The sequence below is a fragment of the Panthera onca genome, chromosome A1, assembly GCF_046562875.1.
Source record: "Panthera onca isolate mPanOnc1 chromosome A1, mPanOnc1 haplotype 2, whole genome shotgun sequence".
NCBI classification, from domain to species: domain Eukaryota; kingdom Metazoa; phylum Chordata; class Mammalia; order Carnivora; family Felidae; genus Panthera; species Panthera onca.
Window position 1 is genome coordinate 148504116 of NC_138339.1, and position 23717 is coordinate 148527832.

The 23717-nt window shown below is 43.5% G+C and overlaps 1 protein-coding gene and 1 long non-coding RNA gene across 4 annotated transcripts in view; one reads left to right on the forward strand and one right to left on the reverse strand.

Moving 5' to 3' along the window:
• Nucleotides 1–12975: 12975 nt before the first annotated feature.
• RUFY1 (RUN and FYVE domain containing 1) overlaps nucleotides 12976–23717 on the forward strand; it is a 59494-nt gene continuing 48752 nt past the window's right edge. For 2 of the 3 annotated variants that reach the window (XM_060636397.3, XM_060636398.3), the window contains exon 1: nucleotides 12977–13292. In XM_060636397.3, coding sequence (XP_060492380.2) covers nucleotides 13007–13292 — 286 coding nt within the window. In that variant the 5' untranslated portion in view covers nucleotides 12977–13006. Of the gene's footprint in view, nucleotides 13293–23717 lie in introns of all 3 variants that reach the window. The other variant, XR_009611205.3, reaches the window with a different exon arrangement.
• LOC132681701 (uncharacterized) lies at nucleotides 21981–23424 on the reverse strand. The gene is made up of 2 exons (XR_009611207.1): nucleotides 23100–23424; nucleotides 21981–22262 (listed from the first exon to the last, which is right to left on the reverse strand). It is a non-coding gene; the product is annotated as an uncharacterized LOC132681701 (long non-coding RNA).

Genomic DNA, 23717 nt, shown 5'->3' on the forward strand with positions numbered 1-23717 from the left:
GGGAACATAACCTGAGCCAAAATGAAGAGTCAGACACTCAACCGACTGAGCCATCCAAGTGCCACTTGAGAGAAACAATTTTAATGAGAAGTCTTAAAACGAGATTGATGTATCAATATAGATGGAAATGGATGGATAGGCATACATATACATATACACATGGGTTAGATATACATATAGATTAGAGACAGAGTAGATACAGTTATAGACATGCATATAGATACAGATTTAGATTTGGAATAGATGTATTCCAGAATCTTTGCTTGTTTTTCATATTGTTTCTTGGTAATATCTTCTTCGCTCTCCTTAAAAGTTCTCATTACCAGGGTTCCCTGGGTGGCTCAGTCAGTTAAGCATCCAACTCTTGATTTCACCCCAGGTCATGATCTCACAGTTTGTGAGTTTGAGCCCCAAGTCAGGCTCTGTGCTGACAGTGTGGAGTCTTCTTGGGATTCTCTCTCTCTCTCTCTCTCTCTCTCTCTCTCTCAAAATAAATAAACTTTAAAAAGAGAGAGTTCTCATTACCAGTATTGTCTAAATTTTTATTACAATTTTAACCTTTTTATTTGTTCATACATGTTCACATATTTTTATAGTTTGTATTTATTTTTACTACAGTTATTTACTTTATCCACACCCATACATACATTTTATACCTAAACATACATTCAGGTTATAAAATTCAGTAAAGGTAGTAAAACATAAACTAGATGTTGCTGGTAACATAATTCATGATCCCAAAGGTCAAAAAAAAGACCCAACATTATCCTAATTATCACCCCCTTCCCCGCACACACCCCAAACTCCTGAGCCCTCATTTCCTGGGACTCTCTTGATGAAACATCAGCTGGGTTAAATCTGATTCTCCCACTGAAGGGGGCTGGGAAAATCACAAGCCACGTGGACCTGACGGGTCTCACTTCAGTTTCTGACCATGAACCTCAAGAGGCAAATCGTCCTGCCCAGGCCACACTATGCTTCCCTCTTCTGTCCACTACCCTGTGTCCAGAAAGCCATTTCCTTCTTCCTCCTCTTTCCCCCAGAGCTGCCCCATCTTCTTTACCTTTCTACCTACTACCTGAGATCCATGGCCAGTCCCTCCTCACTCATTCAAGGCATGGCTCCGTAACTCTCCTCTCTGGCCTGCATCATCAGTTTTCACTCTACAGAGATCTTCTTCAACAGCTGTTACCTCTCCCAGCTGAGAAGAACAAACGAAAATGTCCTTGGCTTGCACCCACTTCTTCTGCCAACATCTGCCCCATTTCTGGTCTACACTTGTCTCTAATTCCTCCCCACCCACCCTCGCTCATTTGCAGCCATGCTTTTCACACACGGTTCTGATAAATTGCTCTTCACAAGGTTGCAGATCATTTCCACCTAGATCTCACTACCAGCCCTAAGTCACCCCCGTCTTGGTCAGTCTCTTCTCCTTGTAACATTTCCCTCCTTGGATTCCAGGATACTAACTCCTAAGCCTCCTTCTTCCACCTCCTTAAACATTCCTTCTCTGTCTCCTTTGCTGGCTCCTCTTCTCCATGACCTTCTTTTCCCCTCTACCTCTCCTGGCTTCCTTGGCGACTGCTCATTCAGGGCTCCTCCCACCCCTTCCCGGCAAGTAGAAGACCATATGTGACTGGCTCTTGCCAACGGGCTGTGAGCAGAAGAGACAGGTCACTTCCCAGCAGAGCCTGCCACACGACTCTCCAGCTGTCTTTTCTCCTGCTGCAGCTATTTGCAGAAATCCTCGTGTTGACGTGCAGGACCAAAAAACCAAAGCAGCCTGATCACTGAGTCACCCTATGAAAGACAGATGTCCTGGAAATGAGCCCAGACCTCCATCAGGCTTCATATGATTGAGCAATAAACTTCTGTGTATCCAGCCACTGGGATTTGGGAGCTAGTTGTTACCGACGCAGAAGCCTATCATATCCTGACCAATACAGTCACCTTATCCAGTCTTAAGCTTTCAAAACTATCTGTCTGCCAATAACTCACAGGTTTATAGATCCAGCCAAATTTGTCTCAGAGCCTCCAGACTCAGATATCCAAGTGCCTATTCAACACCTCCATCTGAGATGTTAAACAACTCAAACTTAATGTATCCAAAACCGAATTCTTGATTTTACCCCGTAGCATTTCTCATTCCAGCTGGTGGCAATTCTACTAACCACTGTAGTCCACTGCTACGATCCTGATCCCAGCCACTGTCACCTGTTACCTGGATCACTACAGCGCCTCCTATTAGGTCTCCTGCGTCTACCTATAGATCTATTTCTATACCATCTGTACCTATACAATCTCCTTCTAGCAGGTCAGCCAGAGAGATCCTTTTATAACTTAAGTCAGATCAAGTCATTCTTCTGTCTCAAAACCCTAGAATGACTTCCCATTTTAGGTAAAGTAAAACCAAAGTCTTTACTGTGACTGCAAGACCCTAATGGATCTAGAGCTTTTAGCCACCAGAACCCCTACACACACCCAGGGCATCTGGGTGGCTCAGTCAGTTAAGCATCTGCCTTCAGCTCAGGTCATGATCTTGCTGTTTGTGAGTTTGAGCCCCATGTTGGGCTCTGTGCTAACAGCTCGGAGCCTGGAGCCTGCTTCCAATTCTGTATCTCCCTCTCTCTCTCTCTCTGGCCCTCTCCTGCTCTCTCTCTCTCTCTCTCTCTCTCTCGCTCTCAAAAATAAATAGACATTAAAAAAATTTTTTAAAGAACCCCAGAACCCATTCTGCACCAGTTGCCCCAACGTTCTTGCTCTTCATCCAACATGTAAGGCACACTCCTTTTTTAAGGTCTTTATACTAGCTGCTTCCTAGAACACTCCTTCTCCACCCTGAAAAATTCACTCCTTCACTTTATTTTCTTAAATCTTACCTTCCCAAGAAGTTCACCCTGAAACCCCTACTTAAAATTACAGAAGCTTCCCATCTCACTGCCTCCAGTCCTTCTGACCCTACTCTCCTTGTCTCTTTCTTCCTTAATACATATCACCTTCATCTATATTTACAAAATCTACTTCTTTATTTTTATGTCTCCTCACGCTAAAACGTAAGTTCCATGAAGGTAGGGTTCTTTGTATTGTGCATTGAAAAACTCTAAATGCCTACATTGGGGCACAGAGGAGGTCCTCAAACATTTGTCAAATAAATATGTAAACAAATAACTCTCCAGACACAATAAAATATCATTCATGAGAAGAAAAACCAACCTGGAAAACAATGGATAATAGTAGCTCCAAAATGAAAAAAAGGAAAATAGTGATACAAGATACAATACATGAAAACTTCTCCTATCTGAAAAAATATTTTAATTTTCCAGTTGAAAATGTCAAGCTAAGTACCAAGTAGACGTCACTTATTTTATTTTACTTTTTTAAGTAACCTCTACACCCAACATGGGGCTCGAACTCAAACCCCAATATCAAGAGTTGCACACTCTACTGACTAAGCCAGCCAGGTGCCCCCACAGTAAATAGGAGTGCCTGGGTGGCTCAGTCAGTTAAGCATTAAGAGTCTGACTTTTGCTCAGGTCATGATCTTGCGGTCTTTGAGTTTGAGCCCCGTGTCGGGCTCTGTGCTGATGGCTCATAGCCTGGAGCCTGATACAGATTCTGTATCTCCCTCTCTCTCTGCCCCTCCCCTCTCACTCTCTCTCTCTATCTCTCTCTCAAAAGCAAATAAACATTAAAAAGAAGAAAAATTTTAAAAATAAAATAAAATAAAGTCATAAACATAAACATTTCCCGTGGAATTTTTAAACTACAGTGATCAAAAGAAAATCTTACAGTCTTCCAGAAAGAACGAACAAGATACTTACCAGAGAAAATCACACTTCCAATGTACTCCTCAGAAAGTCCACCATAAATTTCCTTTCTGATTAAATCATTCAAGAATATTCTTATCAACATTAAAATTAAATCAAAACAATAACCTCAAGGTAAAAGAAGACAAAGTGTACAATAAATACTGATAAATGATAAAGCTAATAAAAATATAACCTGCTTGGGGTACCTAGGTGGTTCAGTCGGTTAAGCATCCGACTCTTGGTTTTGGCTCAGGTAATGATCTCACATTCATGAGTTCAAGCCCAGCATTAGGCTCTGCACTGGTAGCACAGAGCCTGCTTGGGATTCTCTCTCTCCCTCACTCTGCCCTTCCCCCACTCACAAGGAAGGAGGGAGGGAAAGAAAGAAAGAAACTAAGAAAGGTTAGAAAGCAAATAATACATTACTAAATAACCCTTAGTAGAAAGCAAATTAAGGAATATTTAAAACTGAACCAGAGAGATGTCAAAATTTTGGGGATGCAAGTCAGGGTACTTGAAATAAAATATATATCTCTTAAAGCATTTATTGGAAAAGAAATATTAAAAATAAATGAAATAGGAGCACGGGGGGGGAGTTCAAACCCCACGTTGGGTGTAGAGATAAATAAGTGAATAAATGAATGAATGTAATAAGCATTTAATTCAAAACACTGGGAGAAGAACAACAGACCAAATCCAAGGAAACTAGAAAGGGAGACAATGAAGATAATTGCAGATAAAAAAAGATAATAGAAAAGACTCATAAAGATGACAGATATTCATAAATTACAAAATACCAATAATTTTTAAACTTAGACAAAAGTGATACACTCACAGACAAAATTTAAAAGACCAAAACTGCATAAGAAGGACAGATAATTGACTAGATGAATAATTCTGTCCCAATTGAAATGGTGGTCAAAGACCCCCTCCCACGAAGACTAGACAAGAAGCAAAAAAAAGCCTGGCTCTGGCACAGATATTTTTTACAGGTGAATCCTTTCAGACTTACAAGCAAGAATTAGCTCTTCTCTTATTAGTGTAAGTTCTCACAAAGTGCACAATGTAATGCAGGATCCACTGGTCCCTTGTGGCTGTGAGCCCTTGAAATGTGGCTAATAGGATTGGCAAAGTGAATTTTTACTTTTAGTTCACCTTCGTTAAGTTTAAGTTTAATGGGGTGCCTGGGTGGCTCAGTCAGTTGAGTGTCCGAGTTCAACTCAGGTAGTGATTTCACGGTTCATGAATTCAAGCCCCGAGTTGGGCTCTGTGCCGACAGTGCTGACCCTGAAGCCTGCTTTGGATTCTGTGTCTCCCTCTCTCTGTTTCTGCCCCTCCCCCACTCACGCTGTCTTTCTCTCTCTCTCCAAAACGAATAAAAGTTTAAAAAAAATTTTTTTAAGTTTAAGTTTAATGGAACAACTGATATTGAATTCCATTATTGGAAAACATTTTTAATGCCATGAGGTTCGGTATTTCTTAAACTGAGTCAGTCATGAAACCTTTTTCGTTTTGTTTTTTTTTTTTAATTTACATGAAGTAAGGTATAATGCATTACTTTTGGCATGCAGTTCTGTGAGTTTCGATTAAATGCATCAGACCATGTAACCAACATCATATGTAGGAGGCAGAACAGTTCTCTAGCCCCACGACTGTCCCTCATAGTTCTCCTTTTTAGCAAAACCTTTCCTCCACCAGTCACCCCTAGCAACCTTATCTATTCTCTGTCCTCACAGTTTTGCCTTTTCCAGAATGTCATATAAATGGAATCCTACGTTGCAGCCTATGGATGCACCTATTTGAAATGTTTCCAGATGTTTGAAACAACTAGGTATGTAGACCTACTTGTTCAACTATAAATGTAAGAAATCTAAATGCATATCATGTATTTCTTATGAAAATATCCAAATTAATTACATTCATTCACACTTGCATAAACCAACACAAAACTAATTTAAAAAAATTGTTTAATGTTTATTTATTTTTGAGACAGAGAGAGACAAAGCGCGAGCGGGAGAGGGGCAGAGAAAGAGGGAGACACAGAATCTGAAACAGGCTCCAGGCTCTGAGCTGTCAGCACAGAACCCAATGCAGGGCTTGAACCCACGAACTGCGAGATCATGACCTCAGTCGAAGTCGGATGCTCAACCAACTGAGCCACCCAGGTGCCCCAACACAAAACTAATTTAAATAAGACACCACACACAATGGCAAATATATATGTGAATGTAACACCTATTTATAGAGTAACCCATATATACAAGGTCACAATGGAGAAAACTTTTAACGCTCTTTTAAAGGACGTAAAAGATCCTCTGAAGAAGCAGAGAAACACTCTAAGGTCTCCCTCAAATTAATCTATAAATTTAATGCAATTCCACTATAATTCCCACTGGATTTATTACAGAACTTGATACACTTACCCTGAAATCCTGATCCTAGTTATGGCAGACTAGTCTATTCAAACAAAGCTTCCCACCAGGAAAAATTTAAATGTGACTTCAAATGTCTCTTAGATTTTCTTAAAAACACTTAGGGGGTGGGGGGCACTCTACCTGCATGGTGCAGTTAAGCATCTGACTCTTGATCTTGGCTCAGGTCATGATCTCGAAGTTCGTGGGTTCGAGCCCCACGCCAGGCTCTGTGCTGATGGTGCGGAGCCTGCTTGGAATTCTGTCTCTCCTTCTCTCTGCCCCTCCCCTGCTTGTGCTCTCTAAACAAACAAACAAAGAAATCAATAAACTTAAAAATTTTTTGAAACAGACAAGAGATTCTGTTACAAGTAAGATGGAGCGAACACAGTCCACTGTGTCTCTCCCACTGAATGCAGCTAAAACGCTGGACACAATCCATGTCACAGCTCTCTGAGGGTTCTGAAAAATAAGTGGCAGTGGACACATAGGAGAAGAAACTGACGATCAGTTGCCTGGGATCTTTTGGTCCCCATATCTCCTGGTCTGGATTCAAGGGCAACATAAATCCTAGAACTGCAACCCCAGGCACCAACAAAAATTGCTCCCAGAGAAGAAAACAAAATGCTACCAGAGAAGCCCTCCTTTATCTACAGAGCAAGCAGAGAACCCCTAAGAGACAGAGAGAATGGGGACTATCCCCCGGGTGGGTTGGTTGGTTGGTTGCTTGCTTGCTTGCTTGGTGTTTCTCCCTGGGCCCTGGCCCCTGGTAAGCTCAGTCCTGAAGCTGGCGCCCCTTGCTTTCTTACTTGCCTCTCCCCTCCCACCACTTACCCACAAAGGCAAACCTCTTCACAGAAAGTGTACAGAGAGGGAAGACCACAGCCCCAGTTCTCCAGCCAGAGGACAGGGAAGGGGATTTCTGGGAGTGAGTGTTAGAAGAGATTGTGAAGAGAGGGAGACTTAGATAATAATCCTACAGGGGCTCCGGGGTGGTGCAGTCGGTTAAGCATCTGACTCTTGATCTTGGCCAGGTCATGATCTCCTGGTTCGTGGGTTCGAGCCCCACAAATCGACACTGCATAGATGGCGCACAGAGCCTGCTTGGAATTGGGTCTCTCCTTCTCTCTGCCCCTCCCCTGCTTGTGCTCTCTCTCTCTCTTTCTCTCTCAAAATAAATAAGCCTAAAAAAAGAAAAGAATCCTATAAAGTTGTATACGAACTCCTGGGCTCACCTCCAACATACACATACGTGGATCTGACCCCAAACAGGACAGACACCAAAGGCTTTGAGAAGTCAGTGACATGTTAGCCAAGCGACCAGGACTCATGCCTCTTTAATATACAAAGAACCAGGCAACCGTGATCAATTTTCAAAAGAAATGACAACTAACCCACCAACTTCATGATGACCCAGCTGTTGGAATTATCAAATTTTTAAATTTTTTTTCAATTTTTAAATATTTATTTATTTTGGAGAAATAGGCCACTATTCCCCCTGCTCCTCCCCTCTGTTAGGGTGATAAAGGAAGTTCCACAGAATGGAAGCACTGCCAGCCCAGTCTCTCAGTGGGAAGAGGGGGACAAACTCTGGAAACCAAAGTAGCTGTGTGGTATGAACATGAAATAAACTTTTCTTGTTTATAATCACTAACACATGTTGGAGCATCTAGGTGGTTCAGTCGATTAAGCATCCGACTCTTGGTTTCAGCTCAGGTCATGCTCTCACATTCATGAGTTCAAGCCCCATGTTGGGCTCTGCACTAATAGCACGGAGCCTGCTTGAGATTCGCTCTCTCTCTCTCTCTCTCTCTCTCCCCCTTACCTCTCTCTTTTCTGCCACCTTCCTCCCCCCAAAATTAATAAACAAACATTTATAAAGTCACTAACACACGAGTGCAGTTCTGAGCCCTGGGAATACAGCAGTGGACTAGAGGGACAAGTTTCCCTCTGAGCTCCGTTCCAGTGTGGGGAACCAACAATACCAAATAAAACTCCAACAGGAAAATGTCAGAAACTGATAAGTACCATCAAGGAAATAAAACTGAGTGAAGTGACAAAGAGGACCGGAGGCTGGGAGGGGTGTGTATTTTTCAGCTGTTAGGGATGGTGTCTCTGGAAAGTTGAATTGAACTTGAATATGTAAGATGTTGATTAAAAGTCAATCAGGCTGAGACTAGGAGAAAATCATTCCAAGCAAAGAGGAGAAAGCATTTGCAAAAAATAAGTGTGGTGTGTTTAAGAAACAGAAAGAAATCATGTGGGACTTAACAAACCTACATATAATGATATGAAATGGGGTAAGAAAGATTGAAGGGTCAGATCATACAGAGTCTTGTAGGCTGAGCTGGTTATATGCATGGGAGAATGGGTATTGGATGATTGGATGGAAGGATGGATGGAAGGATGGATGGATGGATGGAAATAGTCTAATTCTGGATAGTTAGAAACCCAAATCCACTCAGACCACTAGATGGAGCCAAACACTGGTATTTGTTACTCAGTTGTGTCTGTTACTCCTTTGGCTAAAATTTAAAAGCATTCATGGGGGGCGCCTGGGTGGTTCAGTCGGTTGAGTGACCAGCTCAGGTCATGATCTCACAGTTTGTGAGTTCAAGCCCTACGTCAGGCTCTGTGCTGACAGCTCAGAGCCTGGAGCCTGCTTCCGATTCTGGGTCTCCCTCTCCCTTTGCCCCTCCCCCTCTCATGCTCTGTCTGTCTCAGAAATAAATAAACATAAAAGAAAAAATTTTTTACATAAAATAAATAAAAGTATTCATGGTATTCCTCACTAGGAAGTAGACAAGGCTTCAACTGTCCTTAGAGCAGAGCAGAGCAGGTCATGATGTCAAAAAGATTAGGAGGTGCAAACTTAAACCTTCTTATTGCATCATTCAGAGGAGTGATTTGGCTTTAACTGGCCCTTCCTGGCAGCAGGGTACCAACTATGTCCAAAGACTGAGGATTACAAAATGCCAACCAAAGTATAAAACGTGTACACGTGAGATAGAATGACTTCAGCCCGAGAGGCTCTTAGCTGATGGGCCAACTCACAATACCAGTGAAGCCATGAGGTTCCATCTCTTTGGGCATGGCTTTGGGATGAGGCAAATCACTAAACCCACCCTGAGGTGCTGCATAACTCAATTTAAAGTCCACATTGGGCCACCTGGGTGGCTCAGTAAGTTAAGCATCCAACTCTTGGTTTCAGCTCAGCTCATGATCTCGTGGTTCATGAGTTCAAGCCCCGTGTCAGGCTCTGCTCTGACAGTGTGGAGCCTGCTTGGGATTCTCTCTCTGTTCCTCCCCGCCGCTCTCTCTCTCTCTCTCTCTCTCAAAATAAGTAAATAAACTTTAAAAAAAAATAATAAAGGAATAAAATAAATAAAGTCCACATCAAGGAGAAAATGAGCCATCTGCAACCACAGCATGCAGATAAGAGAAAGCCTCCTTTTAATGGGAAGCCATGAGAGATCTGTAAGCAGGAAGGTGAAAGAATCAGTGCTGGGTCTTAGGAAGTCTTAGAAAGGTTGAGGTGTTGAGAATAGAACAGAGGAAGTAAAGCCCCAAGACTCAAGATGTCCTGTAGTGTGTCTGCAAAAATTATGTGAGAATCCATGCAGGTAGGGACACTGAGCATAGAAGGGCCAGATGTGAGAGACGGAGTCTAAGAAACATAGTAAGAAGCCCTGGGAAGATTAGAAAGAAATGAGGCAGGCAATGGGCGGAGGGTAGAATCACATGCAGAAGGAGGCAGCAGACAGGTGAAACTCAAGGCATTAAAAAACAGGTCCAGAGAAGGTTCGAGAAAATGGCAGGGAGGATGTGGCGGAGTAGGAGAACATGGGGAGAGAGGATTGGGCTATATGTTTGGGGGTAGGAACTTTTTAATTGTTATAGAACATTTCAAGCGTATGGAAAATCATAGAAAATAGCAAACTCATTAGGGTGTCTCTTAAATTTTACTTTTTGTACCTAAAACAATCATACACATCCTCTTCACCAAGTTTGCTCCAAATTGCAGACCCCTCTCACCAAGTTTTCTCCAAAGTTGGCCTCATATAAAGTAAAATTTGAAAGAATTTAGAACTACAGTGTCTATTGCTAGACGTGAGATAGTTCCATGCAAATTCAATTGCCTACCCTATCAGGCCCATCAGGCCCCTTCAATAATACATATTATCGAAACAAGGTAGCCAGACACTTGTACTAAAATCCCCATGATTGTGACAGCACAGGTATTGTCTTAATACCAAAAGCAACATCACTGTAGGCAATGTGATTTTCTGAAATGGTTAATAGCTCCTGGATTCTGAACAGAGCGGTTTAACTGCATTCTGGGAAGACTCCGAGTACGTTTATGGTAGTTATGTTTCTCACCAGTATTCCCAGCTCTCCTCTCCCCAGACAGTAGTACGATCTAACTTTCTAATTCCCTTGAAGTTAGAGATGGTATGTGATTTGCTTTGGTCAATAAAACGTATATGAGAGGGGCACCTGGGTGGCTCAGTCAGTTAAGCATCTGACTTTGGCTCAGGTCGTGATCTCATGGTTTGTGAACATGAGCCACACCTCTCCCTCTCCCTCCCTCTCTCTCTCTCTCTCCCTCTCTCCCTCTCTCTGCCCCTCACTCACTTGCACCCTGTCTCTCAAAAAAAAAAAAAAAAAAAGAGGGAAATGTATATAAGTGAAGTTCATCATGTCAGGTCTGCGGCATTTAGTGTTGATGCAAAACCCTACTCCAGGGGCACCTGGGTGGCTCAGTTGGTTAAGCATCTGACTCTTGATTTGGGCTCAGATCATGCTCCCATGGTTCATGGGTTTGAGCCCCACATCAGCCTTACAGTGTGGAGCCTGCTTGGGATTCTCTCTCTCCCTCTCTCTCTCTGTCCTGCCCCTGCTTGTGTGCTCACTCTCTCAAAGAAATAAACTTAAAAAAAAAAAACAAACAAACAAAACTCTGCTACAAAGGATACAACCTCCGAGGGCCTGGGTTCCCAAGTGGAGCCTGATGAGAAACAAACTTCTGGTACATTAAGCCACTGAGATTTGGGGGTTGTTACTGAAGCATAACCTAGCCTGGTAAATGCTAAAACTATTTTTCTGAAAGGAGTTTGTGTTTTTATGCAAAATGGAATTAGGTCCAGGCTCTGATCACCTACATGAATGTCCACGTGTATTGAAAAGTCATGAAGGATCTGGGTCCCCTCTTTGGTATTCCAGACTCCCCTGTTCACTCCAGTAAAGACTAGAAGCATCCCCTCCATCACTGTGACAGCTCAAACACCATTCCCACTCTCCCCATAGAAAACAACTGGCCTTCAGGGACCAGACACATCTGGGAGAAAATGGGTTTCTAAAGGGACAAGCCATTGCTTATTGACGTCAGGGACTATACTCTGAGCTGCCAAAGCTTCCAACTTTTCAAAAGAGCTAAAATCCAGGTTTTTATGCCAAATCTTTTTTTCTTTTAATTTTTTTTTTTTTAATGTTTATGTATTTTTGAGACAGAGAGAGACACAGCATGAGCAGGGAAGGGGCAGAGAGGGAGACACAGAATGTGAAGCAGGCTCCAGGCTCTGAGCTGTCAGCACAGAGCCCGACACAGGGCTGGAACTCATGAAGTGTGAGATCGTGACCTGAGCCAAAGTCAGACGCTTAACCCACTGAGCCACCCAGGCGCCCCTATGCCAAGTCTTTTAATTTCTAAATATCTGCAACAACTTCGTATTTTTTTTAAATGTTTTTTCATTTTTAAGAGAGCATGAGCTGAAGAAGGGCAGAGAGAGAGGGAGACAGGGGATCAGAAGCAGACTCTGCACTGACAGCAGGGAGAGTGATGCAGGGCTGGAACTCAGGAACAGTGAGACCATGACCTAAGCCAAAGTCGGTTGCTCAATCGACTGTGCCACCCAGGCCCCCAACTTCATTTTTTTTTTTTTTTTTTTTTAAGATTTAAACGCTCTGGGAACCAAACACAGGGTTCTCCTAGTTTGATAAGGCCCATGTGTGGCACTTTGCAAAGAGTGTCAAATGCTAATGAAATGTTCCTATTTAGTCAAATGCCCTTCTTTTCCAAGTGAAGAAACAGACTGGGAGTGATTTCCTGCGAGGGGGTAATGTGTTGCCCAAGCCACACAGTTGGCTAACACTGGTCATTAACTGATAACGTCTGCCATGTGCTCCCCTCTGCAAAATCTTATTTAACAATCAGGCAGGTTCTCTTATTACCCCCATTTAACTAATTAATAGAATCTGGACCTTCTGATTCCCAGTCCTGCCAACCCGTCATTTATAGTTTTGGGGCTCTTTAAATAAAAATCCTGATTTCCTGCCTTGTCTGTCCGTTTCCTTACCCGTCCTCCTAGGGTTTGTTCTAAAGAGTGCTGCAGAAAAGTGACGAAGTAGAAAAAATAAATCATGAAATGAAAATTAAAAAGAGGAAATAGTGTCACAAAGAAACCCAAAGCCATGGGGGCTGTGTTCTAAGCCAGGCTGGGGGCACCCCAGTTAGGGGAGAAAACACCAGAGTAATTTTTTGGACACAAGTCCTCCCGACTGGTGGGAATAGGGGTGCTTCTATGTTATGATTTGTACTCTCCTGAGCCGTTTTAAGGTTAAAGAAGGGAAAGGGGGGCAGTGAAGAGGAAGAAGAACTTCGCGAACGGAAAAAAAAAAAAAAAAAAACAACCAAAACCGAGGAGGCAGAGTTGGCTGGAGAGTGCCCGCCCGCGCATCCGCCCGCGCGGAGTCCTCCGCCCGTCGCGGCCACGTGATTCAGCTAAGATGGCCGACGGGGAAAGTGGCTGCCCGGTGGGGCGGGAACCGGAGCAGGCGCCGGGACCGGAGCCGGGAGAGGAGTTCGAGATTGTGGACCGAAGCCAGCTGCCTAGCCCTAGCGAGCTGCGGAGCGCGGCCAAGCCGCGGGTGGGGCCGGAGGGCTGGTCGGCGCCCATCCTGACCCTGGCGCGGAAGGCCACTGGCAACCTGTCGGCAAGCTGCGGGAGCGCGCTGCGCGCGGCCGCGGGACTGGGAGGCGCGGACGGAGGCGCGGACGGCGCGGCGCGCGCAGGTAGGTTGCCGAGGGGTGCGCCCCGCGCGCGCCCGCGGGACAGGTGGCTGGCCGTGGGAGCCGGGCTGGCGAGGGAGTTGAACCTACTTAGCCTGTTAGACGAGTTGTTCACAACCAACCTGTTAGCACGCCCAACTGCTCGTCTGTTTTCTTTATACCGTGCAAGCCAAATCAAAATAGATAACGCGGATTTGGACGGTCTGAGATTGGGCTACTCCCCTAACGAGACTCTTCTAATTGTATTCCCCCAGACAACCTCCTTACTCTCGTTGGTGGACTTCAACAAAATGTACGAGTTTAAGGTAGTCTGTATTTTAAAAGTACTTGAGAACTGAATCCAGTTCTGCTGTCTGCTGTAAACCTCGAAAAGCCTGCCCGGCTCACGCCTCTGGGTGTGACCGCGCATCCCGACTCACTCGGGAGTCAAAGCTCCCAGGAGGAAGTCAGGAGGCGATAGTTCCCTTCGAGCCGAGTCGTCAACTCGCTTTGTGATGGACACAAATCACATTTCCCAGAGTGTGCAATAGGGATTTTTTGATTCACCCAGTGACCTGTTATAGTCCTTTTAAGCCCTTGTTGTCTGGAGTAGAGTTTGAGCATGTTAGATGAATGAAAATACTAAATGATTATATCATAATATCATTAATATCATTTAAGGGTGTGACTTGGGAAGCCCTATAAAGCCAAGTATTTAGAGCCGTGCTAACCAACAAAGTAACCACTACACACATGTGATGTTTAAATGTTAAATTAAAATTAAAACTTCAGTTTCATCTTCATAGAAAGTGCTGTGGGGCAGAGTTGACCAAGGACGGTACTGCTAAGAATCCTAATGATGTGCCTTTGAAGTTTCTTGATTCCCTCCTGTCTATCGGTAAATGTGCTGTAGAAGTCATCACTGACACCAACATACTGAATTGTGAGAATTTCACTAGTTAAGAAAGATTGAGGAGTAAAGTTTAAAAACTGATTTTTTTTGAGATTCTTGCAAGGGAAAGTAGGACTAGAAGGTAATGAGGGAGCCTGTTCAACAATCTAGTTCCCACTAGCTCACTACCTTTGCACACACCTTGGGTGTGTGTTCTTTTAATGTTCATTTTTGAGAGAGAGTGAGACAGCACTCGAGCAGGGCAAGGGCAGAGAGAGAGGGGGACAGAGGATCTGAAGAGGGCTCTGTGTTTGCAGCAGTGTGCCCGATGCGGGGCTCAAACTCACAAACCATGAGACTATGGCATGAGCTGAAGTCCGACGCTCAACTGACTAAGCCACCCAGGCGCTCCACACCTGTGAGTGTTTGATTGTATACCCAGCCATTGGCGGTTAGTCCCTAAAGTCAAGGCATGAGGTGTTCTGGAGGCATCTGAGATCACATAGCAAGCAAATAATAAAATGTCTGCTGTTCACTGATAAATAAAATGTACCAGTGCCTAAAATAGCATGTAGCACAGAATAATAATAAATGCATATTTGAAAAATACTTGTTTTCAATCCATAGTAGTGTTATCAATAATAGCCAACACTTACATTGTGCTTAGTAGATGCCAGGTCTTAGATCTGTACTTGTGTTCGTTCATTTAACTTGCATAAAGACCCTAGGTGATAGCAGGACTGACTTCCTGGTGTGCATTAATGCAGACTTTGATCATTGTGGTCATCCAGCTACTCAGAAGTGCCCCGTACTTTAAATTCTTACCATCTTCGTGTGTTTTGTTAAGTGAAGTACGTTGGAACAAAGAAGTATGTAGGGGCCTTGGAGCCGGGCTCGTGTGTGGTCCCACAGCCTCCCTGGGACAGGTTCTTAGCCACCATAGCCCACTCAGGCTGCCCTGGGGCTTCTTCCTACCCCTCCCTGACCCCACTCCATGACTACTGCTGGTCCAGGGAGGGTTGGGGTTGTCCCCTCCGTATCTCAGGGCAGGACTGAGGGGCCTCTTGCCCACCCAACCAGATACCGACTTCATCTCTGCAGGAAATTGCAATCCCTTAGGACCGCAGGAAGGGGAGATTGACTTCCATATTTCCACCTGTGTAGCTGGCCCCATGTGATTGTCCCCGTTATAAAGAGGGAAACTGAATAAAAGAGAAGTAACTTGACCTGTTTAACTTCAAAGTGACAGACCAGGACTTGAACCAAGTCTTGAACCATGCTCTTAGTCACAACACTTAAATGCCTCAATGCCTTTATAAGCAAAATGCCATGGTATACATGGATTTTTTTTTTTTTACTAGCCACTTTAAAGAAAATATTAAATGAGTAACTGCCACTTAGCTCTGGCACCAGTTGGGAACATGGCTTACCAAGGGCTGCAGCGTGGGGAACTGAGTGGCCAGTCCCAGATGTAATAGAATTTGCAGCCATCAGATAGGACAGGAGTGAGGGTAGGGAAAAGGAAATGGACACTGGGCAGCAGGCTCTGCAGAGGCTTCAGAAAAGCAGGTCGAGACAAAACCATGGCCACCACTTCAGCCAGGACCAGGCAAGGGCCACCTCGTTCATCTCTTTTTCTTTCTTTGATGTGTTTCCACAAGCAGTGAGGGCAGAGCTTTTTCAGAGGAACAGCAAAGGAGCAGAAATTGAATGTGAGTGGCACTCCTGCCAGGGAAAAATTTTTTTGATGATCTAGGTTAAAGGCAAATGTGGATTATTGCAGAATGCTTCAAATACTTGTTTTACAGTGTTATCCCATGTGGGGCCTGTTAGCACAGAATGCCATAGTGATCGTGTAGTTGTCTCGTTTCAGTTCTTTGTTGTTGTTTTTTTAATGTTTATTTTTGAGAGGCAGTTATTTTTGTGGCCTAGTCGGTTTAGCACCCAACTTCGGCTCAGATCATGATCTCACTGTCCCCGTGAGTTCGAGCCCCATGTTGGGCTCTTTGCTGTCAGCACAGAGCCTGCTTTAGATCTTCTGTCCCCTTCTCTCTCTGCCCCTCCCCTGCTTCTTGCACTCTTTCTCTCTCTCAAAAATAAAATAACATTTAAAAAAATGTTTATTTTTGAGAAAGTGTGAGTCGGGGAGGGGCAGAGAGAAAGTGGGACAGAGAATCCAAAGCAGGATCCATGCCGACAACAGTGAGCCCAATGCAGGCCTTGAACCCACGAACTGTGAGATTATGACCCAAACCAAAGTCAGGCTCAACCGACTGAGCCACCCATGTGCCCCCGGTTCTTTGTTGTTTTAAGTAATAAGTGCAGGTGATAAAAAAGAAATCAAACCGTGCAAAAGATCATTCAGTGTAGATAGAGTATGTCCTCCTGCACAGGAACTGTCCCCAGTCCTGTTGTATCTTTCAGTGAGCGGTCATGCATGCTTTCATCTTCCCACGCAGTTTTCTCACAAACCACAGGACACACGCCAGGTTCTTCATCTTGCTTATTCGAGTAATGCCTTCTCCTAATGGACGGGTGACAAAGTATGCATGTTCCTAAGAGTTAACGTGTCCAGCACAATGGCTTGCATGTGGGTACCCAATAAAGAGGGCGCTCTTTCAAAATCTTATAATTATTTACATACATATTTGCCACCGGGCAGGTGGTACGTATTATGCCTTTGTTCTCTTCCATGGGCAATTTTATTTTCCACGTGTCAAAATGGCCCTCCACAACTGGTGCCACTCCTTCTAGAATGAAGCACAGTAACTTTTTCTACTCCACATTGCTGAACTCAGGTTAGCCCTTGAGATGCTGAGTGAAAATTCCTGACAGTTGGGAAAGTGTCAAAGTTTTCTTCCTCATCACTCTGCATTATAAGATCTTTCAAGATACCAAAGGGCTACCCGGAACTCAAATTTATAAAGCATCTACTCACTTCTCTATAACTTAGAGGCCAACAACAAAAAACCCCAAACAGCCCACTCCCCGTTCTGAGTCCTTGCTCTCTACACCAAAAGTTACAACAAGCTGCCAGCCATTTGAGCCATTTGTGTCTGGAAGTTGCTTTTTTTTTCATGCCGCATAGCATAAAGGTATTAAAACACACAAAAAGATTTTTTAGTCAATTTGCAGGCTTTACATAAAAATCCAGATCTCCAGTGGTGCCTGGGTGGCTCAGTCAGTTGAGCCTCCGACTTCGGCTCAGGTTGTGATCTCACAGCTTGTGAGTTTGAGCCCTGTGTCGGGCTCTGTGCTGACAGCTCAGAGCCTGGAGCCTGCTTCGGATTCTGTGTCTCCCTCTCTCTCTGCCCCAACCCACTCGCATTCTGTCTCTGTCTCTCTCAAAAATAAATAAACATTTTAAAAAATTTAAAAATTAAAAAAAAAAAAACATCTCCAGCTGCCTCTGGAGGTTGGGCCACAGGTTCCCTCCAGCTCATATTCCCAGAGCGGCACTCCTTTCTATTCCAGGCCTGGCCCCTGTGCAGGAGTCAAGCTCGGGATCCCTGAACACACCATTTATTTGGCAATTCAGGAAGTGTAGAACTTTGTGATGTTCCATGTGTTGTGCTGATGTGCTGAACTATTATTAATGCAGCTTAGAGAGATGTGACCAGCTTGGCTAGAGTCACAAAGCTATTAAAATTGAGAGATGGAATGGCTCAAAGAGGCGCCTGGTGGCTCAGGTTCTCACAGTTCGCGAGTTTGAGCCCCACATTGGGCTCGTTGCTGTCAGCGCAGTGCCTGCTTCAGATCCTCTGTCCCCCTCTCTCTCTGCCTCTTCCCCATTCGTGCTCTCTATAAAAAATAAACATTTTAGGGGCGCCTGGGTGGCTCAGTCGGTTAAGCGGCCGACTTCGGCTCAGGTCACGATCTCGCGGTCCGTGAGTTCGAGCCCCACTTCGGGCTCTGGGCTGATGCCTCAGAGCCTGGAGCCTGCTTCCGATTCTGTGTCTCCCGCTCTCTCTGACCCTCCCCCGTTCATGCTCTGTCTCTCTCTGTCTCAAAAATAAAAATAAAACGTTAAAAAAAAATTTAAAAAAAAAGTAAACATTTTAAAAAGGAAGAAAAGATCCACTTCACATTTTGCCTAGCTCTCTGACTTGAGCACGAATGGGAACAGGTGAATAATGAAGAGAACAATGGATGGGACCCAGCCATGTACCCAGGAACGGTGACAGGAGCTGCTGCCGCCCAGCTCATATCACCTAAAACACTAGTCTTCACATGTTTTTCTCACATGACCGCCCCGCCCCAAAAAAATCTTCAGCTTTTAAAGCTAACATATAAAATTCTTCATCATAATTTTAAAGTTTGTAATATGTTTTCTGGCTTATTGTTAAGTACTGGCTTTTTAAAATAAAAGTGTTACATCATTCTTTAAGTGGTATGTAAATGTCTAAATGATTTGATAAGCACTACTGTCCATCTTAAAATAAATAAGTTATTTGAAAACTTTACATTTTTTTAAAGTTTTTTTTATTTTTAAGTAATCTCTACACCCAACGTGGGGCTTGAACTCACAACCCTGAGATCAAGAGTTGCATTGCTCTTGTGCCTGGGTGGCTCAGTGGGTTAAGCAGCGACTCTTGATTTTGGCTCAGGTCATGATCTCATGGTTTTGTGGGTTCAAGCCCCTCATTGGACTCTGTGCACTGACCTTGGTACCTGCTTCGGATTCTCCCTCTCTCCTCTCTCAGCCCTTCCCCTGCTCTCATTGCATGCTCTAGTGACTGAGCCAGCCAGGCACCCCTGAAAACTGTACATTGTCCCTTTATTCCTTGAACTTGAATTTCCATTTCACCTTGTTTTTTTTTTTTTTTTAACGTCTATTTATTTTTGAGAGAGAGAGAGACAGAGCACGAACAGGGGAGGGGCAGAGAGAGAAAGAGAGAGAGACACACACACAGAATCTGAAGCAGGATCCAGGCTCTGAGCTGTCAGCACAGAGCCCGACATGGGGCTCAAACCCACAAGCCATGAGATCATGACCTGAACTGGAAGTCAGATGCTTAACAGACTGAGCCACCCAGGTGTCCCATCCATATATATATTTTTTTAAATGTTTGTTTATTTAAAATTTATTTATTTATTTATCTATCTATCTAGAGAGAATGTGTGAACAGGGGAGGGGCAGAGAGAGAGAGAGGGAGAGAGAGAATCTGCACTGACAGAGCCCCATCTGTGGGGCTCAATCTCAGGTGAGATCATGACATGAGCCAAAGCAAGAGTCGGGCAGTAAACCACCTGAGCCACCCAGGTGCCCCATCCACTTCCATATGTTTTTAAAAATGTTATTGTTCATTCTATCATACATTTCAGAAACAAATGTAAATGAATTAAAATTCAGTAAACTTTTCTTGTGACTAAAGCTCTAAGTGTATAAAATATTTTTCTTCTGGAATGAATTACCATTAAAATAATTAGAAATGCTAAGTTGACAAAAGGATATAATTTCTTGTTATTCTCTAAATGAGCTGGCTTGCTTTTTGCATTAGCATGTACCTGTAGATGAAAATATGTGATTTACTGATAAAATATGATAGGATTCAGCATCAGTTTTATTCCTGTGTTTTGGTCTTTTATAGATGTGATCCCTGAGAACCCTGGTTCATATAAAAAGAAATAGAAATGAATAATCTTGTCATAGTAATGTTGTCAAGTTTTTTAATTCCTTCCAAGTTGTGTGCCCCAAATCACACTGATCTATTGTCAAAAACTATTTTTTTGTTACTTTTTGTTCAAAGCAAAGGAAAATCACCTGACTTGCAAAGGATGCAACTCAGCAATATTGAAGAAGTTTCTCAAAAAGTTCCTTACTATGATAATCCATAATTATTAGACTTTTTGGAAGTGGCCTGTTTTAGGACCATAGCACCTAGTTAACATTCGAACAATTATTTATAATATTTCTTAAGATACTTATGCTGAAAAGCATTTGAAACTGTGGTAGGTTTTCTATAAAGTGTAAGAAACTACTGAAGTACTTGAATTTGTTCATACAGATTTAAAACACTAGCAGTAATAAAATGCTATAAACTGTATATCAAACATTAATTTGGATTGAGCAACCATCACTTTTATTAACATTTCTCACATATTTATTTTAATGGATCTATTGAAAGTAGCACTTGGTGCAGTAGAAAATAAGTATACATTTGCTTATCTTTTAAACCATTAAACTATTTGTTGCCCTTTTTTGGCTGATGTGCTTATTATTAAATATGGTCACTGGAAGCCAAGAGAATATGGGTCAAAAGACTAGTTCCTTGGGTATTTCCAGACGTTTTTGGTTAAGGCTTGGATCTCCCCAGATCTTTGGTTTTTACTTTAATTTATTAAATGTATTTTCTGTACTGAGATCTCTTTTTAATTTTTTTATTTAGTAATCTATATCTTAAGCATTTCACAGTGCCTGTGTAAAAATAATAAAACTCTAATAGGATGATATAGAATAAAGGAGACTGATCAGTTACCAAAAAAAGGTTCCCCAAAAAAAGTTTTTACCAAGGGGTGCCTGGGTGGCTTAGTCAGTTAAGCATCCCACTTCAGCTTAGGTCATGATCTCATGGTTTGTGAGTCTGAGCCCCGCATCAGGCTCAAACTGCCAGTGCAGACCCTGCTTCCTAGACCTCGGTCTCCTTCTCTCTCTGCCCATCCCCATCTCACTCTCTCTCAAAAATAAATAAACTTTTTTTTTTTAAAGGCTTGCGGTGCCTGGGTTGGTTAAGCAGCTAACTCTTGGGTTCGGCTCAGGTCATAATCTCATGGTTTAGTGAGTTTGAGCCTGACAGTCGCTCGGCGCCAACAGCGTAGAGCCTGCTTGGGATTCTCAGTCTTCCCTCTGTCTCTGACCCTCCCCCACTTGTGCAGTCTCTGTCTCTCTCAAAATAAATAAATTTTAAAAAATAAAAATACATTTTTAAGGCTTTACTAAGACTTATCAAGTGAAAATTATGCTTGTAATTCTTTCATTTAGTTACATGTTTAGACCACAACACTCAAAACAGTTGGGGACACCTAGGTGTTGCTTATTTCATTACAGCTTTGCCAATAACATTTTTTGACAAAAAGGCATAGTTTTTTGTTTTTTTTTTTTTTTTTTAATTTATTTTTGGGACAGAGAGAGACAGAGCATGAACGGGGGAGGGGCAGAGAGAGGGAGACACAGAATCGGAAACAGGCTCTAGGCTCCGAGCCATCAGCCCAGAGCCCGACGCGGGGCTCGAACTCACGGACCGCGAGATCGTGACCTGGCTGAAGTCGGACGCTTAACCGACTGCGCCAACCGACTGCGCCACCCAGGCGCCCCTACAAAAAGACATAGTTTATGTGTACTTCAAATCCAGTTTCATTGAAAACATGGAGCTACAGTTTTGGCCTATTTAATTTATGACACATGTCCATCAAGTTAATGGTATATCCTAGGGAGGAGTATTGAGACTGGATGAGAATAATTACATATATTTGTAGGGGAAAATTTATAACTTTCTAAATTTGGGATACCCATGAGAGAGCTAGAGACCTTCCCTCTCCCCCAAGACTAGGTTTCCTTAACTAAATACAATAAAGCAATGAGAGATTGGAAGCTCTTCATGTTTTGGATGATTTGATGAATTTTCAAAGAAGACTTCACCTCCATTTGGTGTGTGGGACTTTCTGGACCCCAGGTCAGTGCATAAAAAGGAAGATGTGGGATAGGGAGTGAATCTGTAACCAGGGCACAGAGGTTCAAGAGCAATGGCCTCCGGGGTTTCAAAACACACCAGGTTCGGCCACTCACCACTGACAAAATCCAAAGGCAGAGAGACAAGGGGTGGTGAAGCAGAAAGGAATTTATTTCCTTGAGGCCAACACCGGGAAGACAGTGGACTAGCCTTTCAAAAGCGATTTACAAAGTGCTGAAAATACAGATTTGTATAAGGAAAATGTGGGACAAAGGCCAGTGAGTACAGACAGGTGGACAGTAAAGGTCAAGTCTATCCTGGTCTTCGAGTCAGTCACGTGGGGTCTTGCTGGCTCAGGGCAGTCCTTATTGCCTGAGGGGGTGGTTTCTGAACGCAGTCTTCTGCCAGAGGTAACAGATAAGCTGGAAAGAACTTCAATTAGAAAGTACTAAGATCAGAATGGAGGTATTTGAAGCCCTCTTTCAAATCAGGTTGTCCTGTGGAACTGTCACACTTGAGCTGGAAACGGATTTCCTTCAAGCTCCTGGGCTTGCATAGCCCCGCGCAGGAATCCTGGATGGGTATTGTGATTAGAAGACCAGTGTGGTTTACAGAACTGGGCGTGGTACCTTCTTCAGCAGTAAATCTTTACAAATTGCTTCTATGTTTATTGTTCCACTCAGGGTTCTTCCCTCCTCTTAATGAGGTTTTACAATTTTTATTTCCTTTGCCAATCATCCAGTTCATTAAAGTTTTCGAATTTATAAATATAATACATAGGATTCTCTGAAAGTAATTCACGGTCATAACTCATTATGTAGTTCTTTTCAATTTAAGCTATACATGATGTGCTCTTTTAGCTATCTTTATGTTCATATTAATGACCGTGAAATAAAACAGCTATAAAAGATTAATATCACTATTAATTTATACAGATCAATAATAAGACAGTTCAGCGAGAAACGTAAAAGATTTAGCAGGCAATTCACAGAATACTAGGAGAGGATAAACATGAAAAGCTACTTAACCTCATTGGTAATCAACAGCTGCAAACTAAAACAATACGACTCCCTCGCCCATCCAGTTGTCAAATATTTAAGACTAAATGTTGGCGTGGGTGAGGAGGGACGCGCGCGGGGCTGTTTTTTCTGCCAGGACTCGGTTAATAGCATGGAGTCTACATTTTTAATTTCCAGGATGACAGGTTCCTGGGTATTAGGGGGACACCTGGTAAACATTTGTCATGGATATCTGATACAGCCGACAAACCTTTTTTTATTTTCAAAACAAAGCGACGTTAATGGAGCTGAAATGGAAACGTAGCAGTTCTTTTGATTCTAACGGTTTTACCTACGAATGTAAAACACGTAATTGTCCAGTAGCTGTGGGCAACAGTTGACGGGCAACAACGAGAATTTGAGTCTGGAACTCAGGGGCAGGGGCCTCCCCGAAGACACTTGGGCTGACACCATGGAACAAAAAAGCCGGTTCAGTTGGCCTTCTGAACAGGCTGAAGACGAGGGGAACTCAGGCAGAGGATGCAAAATGGCGCCCGTGAGCTTCGTGGGCGTGGCCTCTAGCTGGGCTCGTCCAATTGGAGTGTTCAGGGGCGGAACGCTTTCCCCCAGCTAGCCTTCTACCTTGGGGCGGGGCTTCCTGGAGTTTGCCCCCTTCCATTGGTCAAAAATGGAATACTGGGTGTGGGAAAGGCCAATCTCCGCAAGTCTTAGTAGGACGGTCGCCTTAGCAACGCGCGGAGCCGCCTGGGAAAGGTCTCGGGAAACTGACCCGCGGCTTAGGCTGCCCGGGTGCATCTATGACCTCCAGGGATCAGAGGCCGTTTGACTGCGAAACCCAGTTATCCGTCCTGCCGCACGTCCGTGCTCA